At 40.8% G+C, this 13,185-nt stretch overlaps 1 protein-coding gene across 2 annotated transcripts in view; it reads left to right on the top strand.

The window, feature by feature from the left end:
- The window catches only part of arid3c (AT rich interactive domain 3C (BRIGHT-like)), an 80,310-nt gene extending 67,899 nt beyond the window's left edge, over nt 1–12,411 (top strand). For both annotated transcript variants that reach the window (XM_030061191.1, XM_030061190.1), the window contains 5 exons: nt 1,729–1,912; nt 4,764–5,008; nt 7,340–7,630; nt 10,339–10,428; nt 11,521–12,411. In XM_030061191.1, coding sequence (XP_029917051.1) covers nt 1,729–1,912; nt 4,764–5,008; nt 7,340–7,630; nt 10,339–10,428; nt 11,521–11,696 — 986 coding nt within the window. In that variant the 3' untranslated portion in view covers nt 11,697–12,411. The remainder of the gene's footprint in view (nt 1–1,728; nt 1,913–4,763; nt 5,009–7,339; nt 7,631–10,338; nt 10,429–11,520) is intronic.
- Nucleotides 12,412–13,185: the final 774 nt, after the last annotated feature.

The raw sequence follows: 13,185 nt of genomic DNA, 5'->3' as shown, positions 1-13,185 counted from the left end.
TTCCCATCCCATTATCGGCCGGGGGGTGCAAAGTGAGCGCATCAGCGATGAAGCCGAGCATAAAGATGATTACTCCGCTACCAGAGCCCCTGATGCTCAACATGCTTCCAATTACAAACTCCTCTTTTTCAGCAGCTGAGCGATTAACCAGATGACTACTGTTAGACTCTGTGCAAAGTGGATTTTCCTCCCACTCTGTCCGCCATTGCTCATTGTCATAATGATCCATGGCCTGATCAGATTGTTTCTGCTGACAAAAGGCCTCCATCCGCACTCTTTTATTCCTTATATCTCTTTCAGGGAATCAGAGAGACAAATACATCACCCCCAGTATTGAAAGCACATAAATCTCGTTTTAAGAGGCTTGTCTTGCCTCAGATTCTGTCAGACAAAGGCTTTTGGGCTGAGGCTTTTATTTATTGCCTCAATGCTTGTTTCGTTGGCCTTTGTGCGCTCCAAAGAAATAATAGTTTTATAGATCAACACAGTTATGCATTATAATCAGTGGTAATAAAGATAAAGATGGACGGCGAGGGTGTCGGTTGGCCGTTCTCAACGCTTGCGTCGCTTTGCATCACTGTTTTTCTATTGTGTAGCTCCTGATGCTGCATTCATTCACCTTTGTTTCACGCTGCATTGTAACACTAAGTCACCCGACCCGGTGTATGAGCATCATCAGAGCTCATTCGGTGCTTCTCGAGAATTTCGCAAATTCAGCCGCTCCTGCGCCGTGATCTATAGACAGAGGAGTCAGAACTTTGGAGGGAAGAGATATGTTTTGGTGGTGCTCCCTTAGAGTTAATGCTGGCATTATCTTCTGAGGAGAGGGGAGCATAAATCTTTTGTTTTAATAGTGTCTCTCCGCTCACATGCCAGCACGGCGAAATGAAGCCGTAATTACTGAGCTTAATTGATGTGTTTTTACCACCTCAGACGATACTTCAGACCTCACCTCCCCCCTCACTGTATAGGCCCCACTGCTGTTGTTTGCACTATATTTCTGCAGCTATTGATTGCTATTATGGTAAATCCGATGGGCACAATGGAACTCTATCAGCAAAATGCAGGTTAATTATCTCAGGGTCAACCACTTTGGAATCTCAACAAAGAGCCAGCCGTTCTGGCTTTATTGCCCTGCATTAAATTGCAAATACAAATTATTATCTGGGTCCTTTTATTCTGCTAATAAGGGGCCAGTTTGGCAGGTATAAAACAGACGATGACCTCACATTTTCCACAGATTGTGTTTGTCAAGTTTTAAGAAAATTAAAAGTAAAATCAGTCATTCTGTTTTATTATCTTGTTAATTCTTTGGCATTTTATGGTGCACATGATGTTTCTGTATTTTAACTGGGTGTGTATTTGGATCAGCTTATTAGGTTACATTATAAGGTGAGATGAAAGTGGTTTCTAACTGATTTCCTGGCTGGCATGTTTTTTGTTTTTTTTTTTAAACTGTGGATGTTGAAAGTGTAGTGTGAGCAGCGATCCTTGTGTCACGCATGAATAATAAAGTTGTAAATCGACTTTGACAGTTTTAGCGTCCAAATGATGCACAGATAAAACCTGCGAAAACTTTTGAAAGTTATATTTCCTTGCTGCTAACAGAGCTGTCAAACATTTGACTGGCTCTAGATAAATTGGCCTTATAAGAGGTGCAGAAGCCTATTGATGGGAGGAACCAAAGTTAATGGAATTGATTGTGGATATTGTGTTTGCTTTCTGCAGGGACTCCAGTGAATCGGATTCCTATCATGGCCAAGCAGGTGTTGGATCTCTACATGCTCTACAAGCTCGTCACCGAAAAAGGCGGCTTAGTGGAAGTCATCAATAAGAAAATATGGCGTGAGATCACCAAAGGCCTTAACCTCCCTACCTCGATTACCAGTGCAGCTTTCACTCTCCGAACACAGTGAGTACGAGCAGAGGCGATAACCCCAGATGACTGATAACCTGGTGCTGGAGCTCACCGCCAACATGCTTTTCTACTGTTCTCGCAGCCACAAGTGTTACACATGTGTGCGTGTGAAAGATGAACAGGGAAGGAAATACTGTTTGTAAATAGAGGAAATAACAATGTTGTTGACAGTCTGCCATTTTTAAATCCTCTCTCCATTGCTGTAATACACTCAGTGTCCACATTCTCAGCTCCACCTGTACAGTCTAATGCAGTTCAGTGCAACAGCATAAATTCTACCTTTTAACAAAGTTTGTGTTGACATTGTGGAGAATGTGTCAGTTTAATTCTATGTTTATTATTGAGGTTGTAGTTTGCAGAGGTCTTGTACTGGACTGCATGATATCGAGAGGTGTTTCTAATTTTTTGTCCTCCCTATTTATATGCAATGAGGGGGACAGAATATTGGAAACAGCTCTCAATAAAATGCAGTCCAGTCCAACAGCAGCACTAACTATGAGCTCAATGCCAAACATAGAAGTGAATGAACACCTCTGTTACTGTGACAACAAGAAAAGCTGAGCATTATATTGGATTGGATTGTATTAGCCTGTACAGGTGGAGCTAATAATGTGGCCACTGAGTCTACATCTGCTCTCGTGTTTCAGATAGAGCTTAAACCTTTGAAATCTAAGTGGAATTTCTTTTGTTTCTTTTCAAAAATCTATTTTTCACAAGTCGGCACTTTGGCCTTTATAGCAGTCAATTTTTTTTCCATCTGGAGGTTCATGCTTTTAAAATACTACATATTTTATTATTTTTTTAATATACATTTTATATATGATTTATAACTTTAGATTTTATAAAATTGGTTTTATGTTTTATTAATTTTGATTTTTAAAATGTATTTACTTACTTTTATCTCATAAAAATATATATTTTTGTAAACGTTAGCATTATTACTATTCTTAATATCATTATTTGTATTTGTATTCATATTTGTATTCTTACTCCTATTATTTGGCCATCTTATTATTACTTATCTTATTATTTAAGGCGAGACTATATACTTCTCAACAAGAAATTGTACCGTCATAGGCCCAGACAGTGATTTGTTTGAGATGCTGTTGAGAGGACGGAGCTGGAGCTGTGTGCAGAGGGTTAACAGCAGCGTGCTGAGATAACAGGCCAGCTGTGGGCTCCTGGCTCTCCAAGCCTTAATGTTTGATTATGCCCGTCCAGATCCGTGAAAGACACAATCATATTTATTTCTGCCAAGATGGTGTTTGTGCGGTCAATTACTGCCAAGCCCTGCAATGATTCATGATGATTATAGAGTGATATGCAGCCATTTAATTGCTGCTGTTACCGGATAGTGTTGTGTTCGCTCACAATACCATCCTCTGCCCTGGCAGTGCAGTTGGAGAAGACAGTGATTAAAGTTTTCTGCAGCAAAGTTAGACTTACTGTATTTAACATTTTTATGTTTAATGCGGGGTATTCTTCTGAATCTGATTGCTGTATTGGTGTAAGGAGCCTTGTAATTAGACTTCTCTCCACTTTTTAGTTTGCAGAGATGTGTAAAGTCAAAGGACTATTGATTCTTCACAACAAATAATTGACTGATGTGAAGTCTGCTTTTGGCTTAGTTAACCATTTACACTGTGCAGTATTACAGCAATTTCATTTCAAAATGGCTTCAAAATGATAAAATAAAACACACACACACACACATAGATAGATAGATAGATAGATAGATAGATGATAGATATAGATAGATAGATAGATAGATAGATAGATAGATAGATGACCTAATAGTGCTTTCACAAAAAAATAGTAATTACATGGTACCGGGACTCTGTATTGGCATCTATCTATCTATCTGTCTGTCTTTACAGATGTATTTATTTATTCATTTAGTCACCAGCACAGCATCATTTGTTAGTGACACACCACTTGGTGCGTCATAATAGGAAAAGTAAAAAAAAAAAAAAAAAACCCTTAAGCTAAATTGGACTGTGTGTGTTGGGTTGTCTTGTTACCTGGGTGTTATAAGAGTCCACATCATGGTCAAATATCCTAATTCATTGCTCTGTGCTCCTCTGGACTGATAATCCACAATATTGGATTTCCTTTTATTTTTTATTTTTTGGCATATTTGCTTTATTTGACAGTCACAGTAGAGAGAGACAGGAAAGGCAGGGTAGACATGCAGCAAAGGACCTGAGGTCAGATTCAAACTCAAGACTCTGCGATCAGGACTCAGATTTAACACACTGTACATGCTCTTATCCGGTGAGCTACCAGGGCGCCCAAATATTGGATTTCTATGTCTTCATTAATTTCCATAGGAAAATAGCTCCCACAATAACACTTTTAGCACGCAAAGTCCAGGCACCTTTTTTTTCATGTAATTGCAATGTTTTGTGAAAGGTCAGGTCATTTCTTCCTGGTGCAAGGCTACGATGCAGAAGTTTCCTAGAAAAACTACCTACCAGATTTACTTTTCAGCTCAAATACAACAATATCATTTATATGTCAATATATATGTCAAACAAATCCAGTATTGTGGATTATCAGCCCAGCAGAGCACAGATTTAATTAACGAGGACATTTCAGAATCATGTGGACTCATATAATGTTCAAGATAACTATACAACCCAACGCTCTGTTATGCTTTAACACCACAAGAAAGTCACCAATATGACTGATCATTTTAAACCAGAAAAAAAAAAAAACAGAACCAGAATTTTAAACCAGATAAATATAATCAGATGTCATACAAGTTACTCCTCTTCGGAACTTTGACACAATGCCAACTGAGTAATCGAGTTTCTCCTGTGCCTGCCACTCTTCTTCCATCCAGGTACATGAAGTATCTCTACCCATATGAATGTGAAAAGCGGGGACTGAGCTCCCCTGGTGAGCTTCAGGCAGCTATTGACAGCAACCGGCGGGAGGGCCGGCGCCAGAGCTACGGCTCCGCCATCTTCAACTACTCTCCTGTCGGCACTCCCACCCTCCTGTCTTCCCCAAAGATGCAGATGCCCCACCTACCCATGTCCACTCACAACGGTGGCCATATCTCTCAGGCGCCCATGATCAAGAAAGGTGAGATAATCACAAAACTATGATAATATTAAGAAGATATAATGTATACAGAATTGTAAATTTATGCAGTATAGATGTTGTTATGTGTAGAAGGTATTAGCAGACACAGTCTCTTCCCATGCACCAGATGCATGGGAATATTTTGGAGAGAAAAGATTTTTTCTGGGAATAATTAATTCTGGTCATAATGTTATGATAAGGCCAAATACCACAAAAAAAAAAAAAAAAAAAAAAAAACAGTTATGGGTCTTATTTCTATCCTGCTACTTTGAATGATTAATTTCCTCTTTTATAAATACAGTTAGTAAAAAAAAAAAAAAAATCGACATTGAACATGATGTACTACACGGATCAGATCTTTTTGAGAAATTGTTGCATGATCACTTAGCCACTGAAGGAGAAGTCAGTCCCTTCACATGTCACAAATTGGTTTCACAACTGCCGTCCCGTTTCTATACATTCATACTCATGTAAGTTGTGGGCAGCATGGTCATCCCCCCTTAAAGAGGAAACATCTTGCAGGACTTCCTCATACCAGCGCTGCCAATTTCCGAGTCACACAAGAGAGAGGAATGCACCAAAAAGAGCCTGGGAGTTTGATAACAGGCTCATGAGGAAAAGGCAGCAGACTGAGTTACCTAGTGTACCATAGAGACGAGGTTTGTTTTGGCATCAGGCATGTCTGAAGCACAGGCACAGCTATTTTAGCTGGGGTGTGAGTCTAATGTGGCTTATCTTCACAGACACTTTTAGTATGAAACAAAGTCTAATCTCTGTTAATCTCACGGGGCTGTGATCCCCACATGTTCCCAGCAAGGCTACCGCATCTTATTTTAACTCTAATGTCAATCTCATATCGGGCTGGGCACAATGACCTCAAATCAATATCACAATTAATTGAACTGTGTACCTCGATTACAATTAATGAACAATTTTTCTTGTGTTGTGTTTTTTTTTCCCTCATAGTTCACTGATAAGGGTTGTACTGTAAATATGCTATTAAAGCTGGGATATTTTTTTCAAATGAAAGAGCGCATATCTTTGTGATTTTAAAATAATTGAAGGAAACACACACAGATGAACTATTTATGCTTATGTATTGAATATTTGGAACCTGCTTTGTGGAGGCGCTTGTTGCTGGGCGCTCGTCAGTCTATCTTTTTTGAGCCATGTGCTGTTCATATTCACTAACATGATTGTGCTCCATGTGTTGAGACAGATCATGGTGGTTTTGGTGTTTTTTGGTGATGGTGTTTTTAAGGGAACATTACATGAACACACACAGGGGAAAGCATACAGAATTTTCGATGCATTGCCCAGCACTAATCTCATATTAGAATATGGGCATTTTGGGTCATTGTGGCAGCAAATGAAAAATGGATATGTTCTCTTCTCTGGGCTACATGCTTTTTCCACCCTGACAGAAATAAAATTATGGCTAAAACATTGAGTGCTTGTAATTTGGAATATTTTGGCATGAAAGTAAATTTCAAGATGCTGAATATCAAAGCAAACTATAAAGATGGCACTCAGTAGAATTCATACCCATTAAGGAATTGTTTCTGTAGCTGTAGGTCACATTTAGCCCCTTTTGAGCTGCACTGATGAGACGTACTGTCTCCCTGCCACCAAGGCTGTAAGTCTGACGCATGCCAGATACAGGGAGGCAAGGCCAGGCAGATTGACGCCTTTCATGAACACAGAGCTATTGACCTCTGACATACTTAGGTAAGGATATCTCCTTTAAAATAAGGCATGGCAGTGAGCAGCCCTCAGAGTTGGTGTGGCAGTGTTGGCACTTGTAGTGCTCATACTCTGTCCTCCTCAGCTGAGCATCAATAAACAACCTTTGCATAAGACATCAGTTTCCTGAGACCTCCTTCACTCTCAGAGTTGACCAGAACCTCACTCTTTTCTATCACAATACCAGCGCAATTCTCAGGATTTCCACACCTAATTCGCCTTTTGTCAGTTCTGACTTTTGATGCTTTTTATTGAAGGTCATGTTTTTTGGCCACACTCACCACCACACTTTTACACAAGTGTAAAAAGGCTTCCGTCATTATAGGATGTAAACTATAAGCAGCAGTATTGTTAGCAGCAGAGTTTTCTGCAAGAGAAAGACAATGTGAGATTTGTATGATATACTCTTGCAAAGTAAAACAGTGAGGGGAGTATGAAGGTAATTGTTGTGGCATTTCCAGTATTCACATTAACAGCTCCATGCACAGATGTGATGAGGCATGTAGAACAAAACATCCTCCTCACTGATTCACTTTACTTTGCACATGTAGATATGACCTGTGTAGTGACCAGTTTCTTTCTCTACAGAGGAGCCCATGATGGCCAGCTGCCTGCCCAGCCGCGTGGCCATGCCCATGTCTCTCGGTGGCCACCATGCAGCAGCAGTGGCGGCCCAGGCAGCTGCAGCTCAGGCAGCTGCGGCTGTTCAGGCAGCGGCTCTGGAGCAGCTGAGAGAGAAGCTGGAAAGTGGTGAACCACCAGAGAAGAAGATGATGATGGTGGCAGAGGAACAGCAGAGGATCATGCAACATGCACTTCAGCAGAACCTGCTGGCCATGGCCTCTCAGCTGCCCATGAACATCAAACTCAACAACAGAGGTATGGCGTTAGAGGAGTAGGGCATGAACTTGGCTCAGGGTCTCAGTGCAGAAGGGTCTGGATCTGATTTCTGGTCCCTCCTTTGTGGAGTTCCCATGTACTCCCCCTGTTCTCCTAGGTTTCCTTCCACAGTCAGCACTGGAAACTCTAAATTGTCCATAGTTGTGCATTGGAGTGTCTGTCTGTTTGTGTTTTCCCCATTATCAACCCATCACCTGTTAGCAGAGGCTCCAAAAAATGAGGAAATAATCTTAAAGAACATAGTGCTGCTCAAATCCAGGTAAAACATTTACCACTTTTTAATCTGTAATTTCATTTGAAGGTTAATAAAACTTGTTCCAGGTTTAAAATAAAAACACTCTTTTACATTTTAAAGCAGTCCTGTTTAAAAGAAATGCATTTAATTGCTGCATTCATAAAGGTAGGGGCTGCTTGCGATAGGTAAAATTCAGGGGCCACATTCACAAAGCATCTTATCATACCACAAAGAGTTCTAAGTATCTCTAAAAGCTGCTAGCTATGATTTCCCTCTTGAATCTTATTCACAAGGCTGCAAAGATGAACTTTTACTAAGGAACTGGGAGAACTCAAGCCAAGAAGCCAAGAGGAACACATTTTGATACATATACTCTTTGATACAAATACTCTAATATTCTTGCCATTAAGGAAATACCTTTTTAAGAGCTTGTTGTCCTTGAAAGTATCAAGAACGTTGACCCAATTGCGAAGGCAGATTGCGTGTAGCAGCCATTCAAAGATTAGCTAAACCCTAAATCCAAATGCTGTAGGGTGCCTGGTCTTTGGTGGCAGGTGATGTCACTACCAATAGAAAACAACATCACCTGCCACCGAAGACCAGGCACCCTACTTTTTACCATCAGAGGTCAGGTTTCACAGAGGTTTGGATTTGGGGTTTAGTTCCTCTTTAAAGATTGTTTGTGATTTCGTCTTAGTGGCTTAGGAGTCTTTTTGACTGACTACTCCTAACCTTTCATAGATCTCTGAACTGATTTTAGCGTTATAGGCCTGTTTGGATGACATTAGTTTCCCCAACAGTTCTTAAGGTTTTATTAATGACATAGTATGTCTGTACCCGTTCTGACTGGATTAGAATTCCTGTAATTTTTCCAAAGCAATGGTTTATAAAACTGTCCTTGTTTGTTAATTCTATTCATAGGCTTTCATTCAAACAGGATTAAAATGATCACAGAACCTCTGAGTTTGACCTAAAACAGTAGATAATTTGCTCTGTAATAATCACTGAGGTCATCAGTTTAAAAAAAAAAAAAAAAAAAAAAACATAGACATGGTCAATTCAGACAGGACTAAAATCACTGAAGATGTCTGTGATTACCTGATGTCCCTCTGTAAAACTAATCAGGTCTAAATAGGGTGTAAGATGCTTTACCTAAAAATACAGGAGTCCTAAAGTTTGGACTGACACAACCAATACATCAGTGAGTTAGCAGCTGTTTTAAACGTTAAGATATTTTGTGAATACAGCCCCTGAGAACCGCATAACCTCAACCCTAGCTTTCCCTCACTGAATGCTGTCCTTTTACTTTCTAAGACTAGGTTCAGAAAAAAATCTAACATAATACACTGATGCTTTAAATACACTCCAGTTAAATCAGTTAGTTTCACTCATTATTTATCAAAACATTACTTTAATGTATCACGTTACTGAAAGTGCTAGTATATTGTGTTATTCTCCAAGCCAAATATGATGTTGGGTTTTTCTGTGATATTTGGTTTGTTATCCAGCTACTATCACGCTGAAGTTATGTCTGCTTCACTGGGTTGTGTGTCAAAATCAACCATCAGCCTTTCCACAGATGCTGGGTGAGATACCATTGTGAAACGCCAAAGCCACTAATGTGCACATAGTTCATCATATAACATGTGTAATTTGAAGTCAGCTCCACAGATGTTGTGAAGAAATAGTTTTTCATGACCACAGGCAAAATACTAGATGTCATGAGTAAAAATGCCTGTCTACCAAGGCTTTGGATGGCTGCAGTGAGCCTGGCTTATGACAAGCCATAAGTCACATATTACTTAATGATAGAGGCTAAAGGAAGAATGAGGGGCCTATCTGCTCAAGTGTGATATCATTTCTGTCTGCATCACTGCCTCTCTCATATTAGTCATAATAGTGGGCTTTGCACTTTATACGTGATGGAAAAATGAGTGAGAATCTTTCCCAGGTTAATTCCCACACTGGTCGTCTGGCTGTAGCCCTCACATATAAACACTGTCATTTAAAGATTACATCCAAACACTATTATTTGTTCACACCCTGATGCAGTTAGACATATAAATTTCTGTTTATGGATTGTTTTGATATCACAGCAGTTCACTGAAATCATCATTATGTGTCGGTGTGTTTTCTTCAAGAGGCCTCTGCGGTTTCATCATGTCATATTTATTCAACAACACTACCAAAGTTCACAGAGTGCATTACCGTGCGCCATGATAGGATTCATCCATGTGGCATAACCGACAGCGATAACTGACATGTACAAATGGCAGCAACATCTTTTGACAGTTCTTTCTTCCCAGAACTCTTTAATAAACTGCTCCTTATCCTGTCACTCTCTGAATTATCACCAATACTCCACCAGGGCCCCTCTTGCTTCTTCTGTTCCTTTTCTAAATGCTCATATTGAGTTTTTCTCTCTCTCGCTCTCTGCCTCCTCTCTTGACAGATGATAGACAAGAGACCGCATTGAACCTGTCTACCAACGGCATTAGCAGCATCAACATGTCAATAGAAATAAATGGAGTTGTCTACACAGGTAAATAGAGGGGCCGTTTGCTGATGTAATTGCAGGCAGGAAATTCAATAAGTTATAGCAGCACCCTGGTGCTTAGTCCTCTACGCAATTTGATGTCTTTGCTATAAAATCCATCGTAATGAAGTGGCAGTCCAATAGAGTTAAAAAAGTTAAATATCTCAAAATTGGGCCTGTGGATTTTAGGTCGATGGGGCTTATTGTCTTACTTGCCTGGTTGAGGAAGGGTGGGGGGGATGGGGGACGCCCAGTTTAGCCGAGCTTGTGTCTTAAGGCAGAGAAGCAGTAATTACCTATAGATAGGCAATTCATGTCATGGCATAAGCCTGGTGGCCATCGCACTGTATCTGAGAGCTTTATTCTTGAAAGCCAGTGTTGCCTGGCCGAGGCTTGACTTGATCCAGCTGCTTCTGCCACAGCTTGACAGTCAGTGTAATCAGCCTTAATGTTGTAGGCAGTTAGGCCACACTGAAATCTGACCCCTATTGCTAAAGATGGTTGTTGGCTTGATTTAACACCTGGCTGTCATTCCACCATCAGTATAATACGAGTGATTGATCACTGACTATTTTTAAAGGAGGAATGTTTTTAACTTAAAGGACCACACCTGTGATTTTGAACGTGTGTCCCATTTAGTACAATTTCCCCACATTTTACATGGTAATAAACCGTCTTGCACATCATGTGGAGGTATGCACGATTTCACGATATATAATCCAAATCCCTCCCTTTTCAAATCTGAATTTTGGTCGAAACAGCCACCTTATCATGTTCTGCTCCTGGTTTATGAATGGCAGCGTCTAGTTGTTGCTATTCATAAACTGAACTGATAACTGCCTGTGGAAAGTAAATGTTTCCCCAGAGACTATATGGCAACTTTATTATTACTTTATTACCAATATGGACAACTTTATTATTATTATTTGATAATATTTGATAAAAGAGCAGAATTTTTTTCCAAAGTATGACTGCAGATATATACATTATTATAGACATTTGTGCTATGAGACAGTAAATATTTTAAGAGCTGGCCGCACAGGGCCGAGTGTTACTGTACCCCAGTGAAAACAGCTGGACTTGATCTTTGTTTCCCAGGCATCCTGTTTGCTCGGCGGTCAGCCATAGCAGGGATGACAGGACATCATGGAAACCACAGCAACTCTCAGGCTCAGGGAAAGACCAGTCCACAGATGCAGCCATCCTGCTCCTCTTCCTCCTCGTCCACCTCCTCCTCCTCCTCACTTCATGGACACGGAAACTCCTCCCCCTGAGTTCCCCTGCCCACCTCAGCCCCTCCTCAGCGACCACCCTGGAGGGGGATCTTATTTCGTTCCCAAAGACACCAAGCAGTTGCAGACACCCTGAGAGAAACTCATTGTTTTTGAAGGTGGCTTCTCTCCATCCCATTGATCAGATTCCTTGTAGGTCAGCTGAAAACAGATTGAAAAGCAACAAACTCTTATTTACAAACTAAATACTTTGGCAGTAAAAGATGTGCTTGTCCTTACCCCCTTTTACCCCCCTTACTCTGAATAATAGTGTGTTTAGAGGACATTTTACCTTTGTGTGTTAAGGCTATATATGATCTCGGCTGTCTTTCACTTCCTTAAAGACATCGGTCTGGAACAGCTCAGCAGCACGGCGGCCCATCAACTCAAGGTGCAGCCTGGACAAAGCCAAATGAAGACTTCCTTTGCTGCACCATTTCAATCAGAAGATGAGGCTGTGCTGATCATCTAACCTCAAGCAAGAAATGTTAATCGATCGGTTAAGTTTGTTGGCATTATCAAAGACTAATGAAACTCGCTGCTTACAGCTAAAACCAAAGAAGAGAGCAGATCTGAAAATGTACTGAGCACAACACTGGCACAGCAGTCGCAGCATTTAAAGAGAGCTTTAGCACCAATGATCAAACCAGAGGAATAGAGCAAGAATACGGTCAAGCAGACAAAGCACATCCTAGGAAGGAAACCATGGCGGCAGTGTATTCTGTATGAGGTGGTTCTAAGTGTTCTCAATCGAGGCTTTGCGGTTGTGTCCCAGTTCTACTGTCAGCCAGGTGGGGCTCCATCATGGAGTTAATAATGTCCAAACAGCCAGGCTGGAAACAGAGCTCCGCTGAAACCGCTTGTTGTGGTGTGGCTGTGGATCCATTCAGTAACGTTCAAAGTCGAAATGAACAGACTAATAAGACAGATTTGTCTCCGAATCTGCCTTGTTGTCTTTATCCCTAGTCTGTTCTCCAAAACACTCGACTTTGTAGTCTGAGGAGAGTCAGCTCAACACCTCAACTGTTTTTTGACTTCTACTCACTAAGTAGCCAGTTGGCGGTATTAAGATGTTACCATCCGACAGCTAACCACTGCAAATGTTTGTCTCTTTACTGTGTAAATAAGATGTGTCAGCAAAAACGCAGTGACGGTTAGCTGACCAGATTCCAGGGTTGGCTAGCTAACCAGCTGACATGATCCAAACACAAAATCACTTAGATGTACCTGTGATACATTGCTCAGTTTCCAGTAAAACTACGTATACATGAAAAAAAGCACAGAAATAACCCATGTTTCTTCAGTTCTGTTGAGATGAACAAGTTCTATGTGTGTACAATCAGCTGTTCACAGCCACTGTTGTCCAAAAACATCCAGTATGGCTGCCACGGGGGGTGTCGCAGCACCTGAGAGGCCTCTCTAGCAGCCTGACAATGACAAGCTACAGCGATGAGACGGCAACCAGTTGGCCTGGCTCTTTGCCTTCCTCTTT

Source organism: Myripristis murdjan, chromosome 9 (assembly GCF_902150065.1).
Source record: "Myripristis murdjan chromosome 9, fMyrMur1.1, whole genome shotgun sequence".
NCBI lineage: Eukaryota > Metazoa > Chordata > Actinopteri > Holocentriformes > Holocentridae > Myripristis > Myripristis murdjan.
The sequence above is the reverse complement of the archived record's forward strand: the minus strand, read 5'-3'. Positions and strand labels throughout refer to the sequence as shown.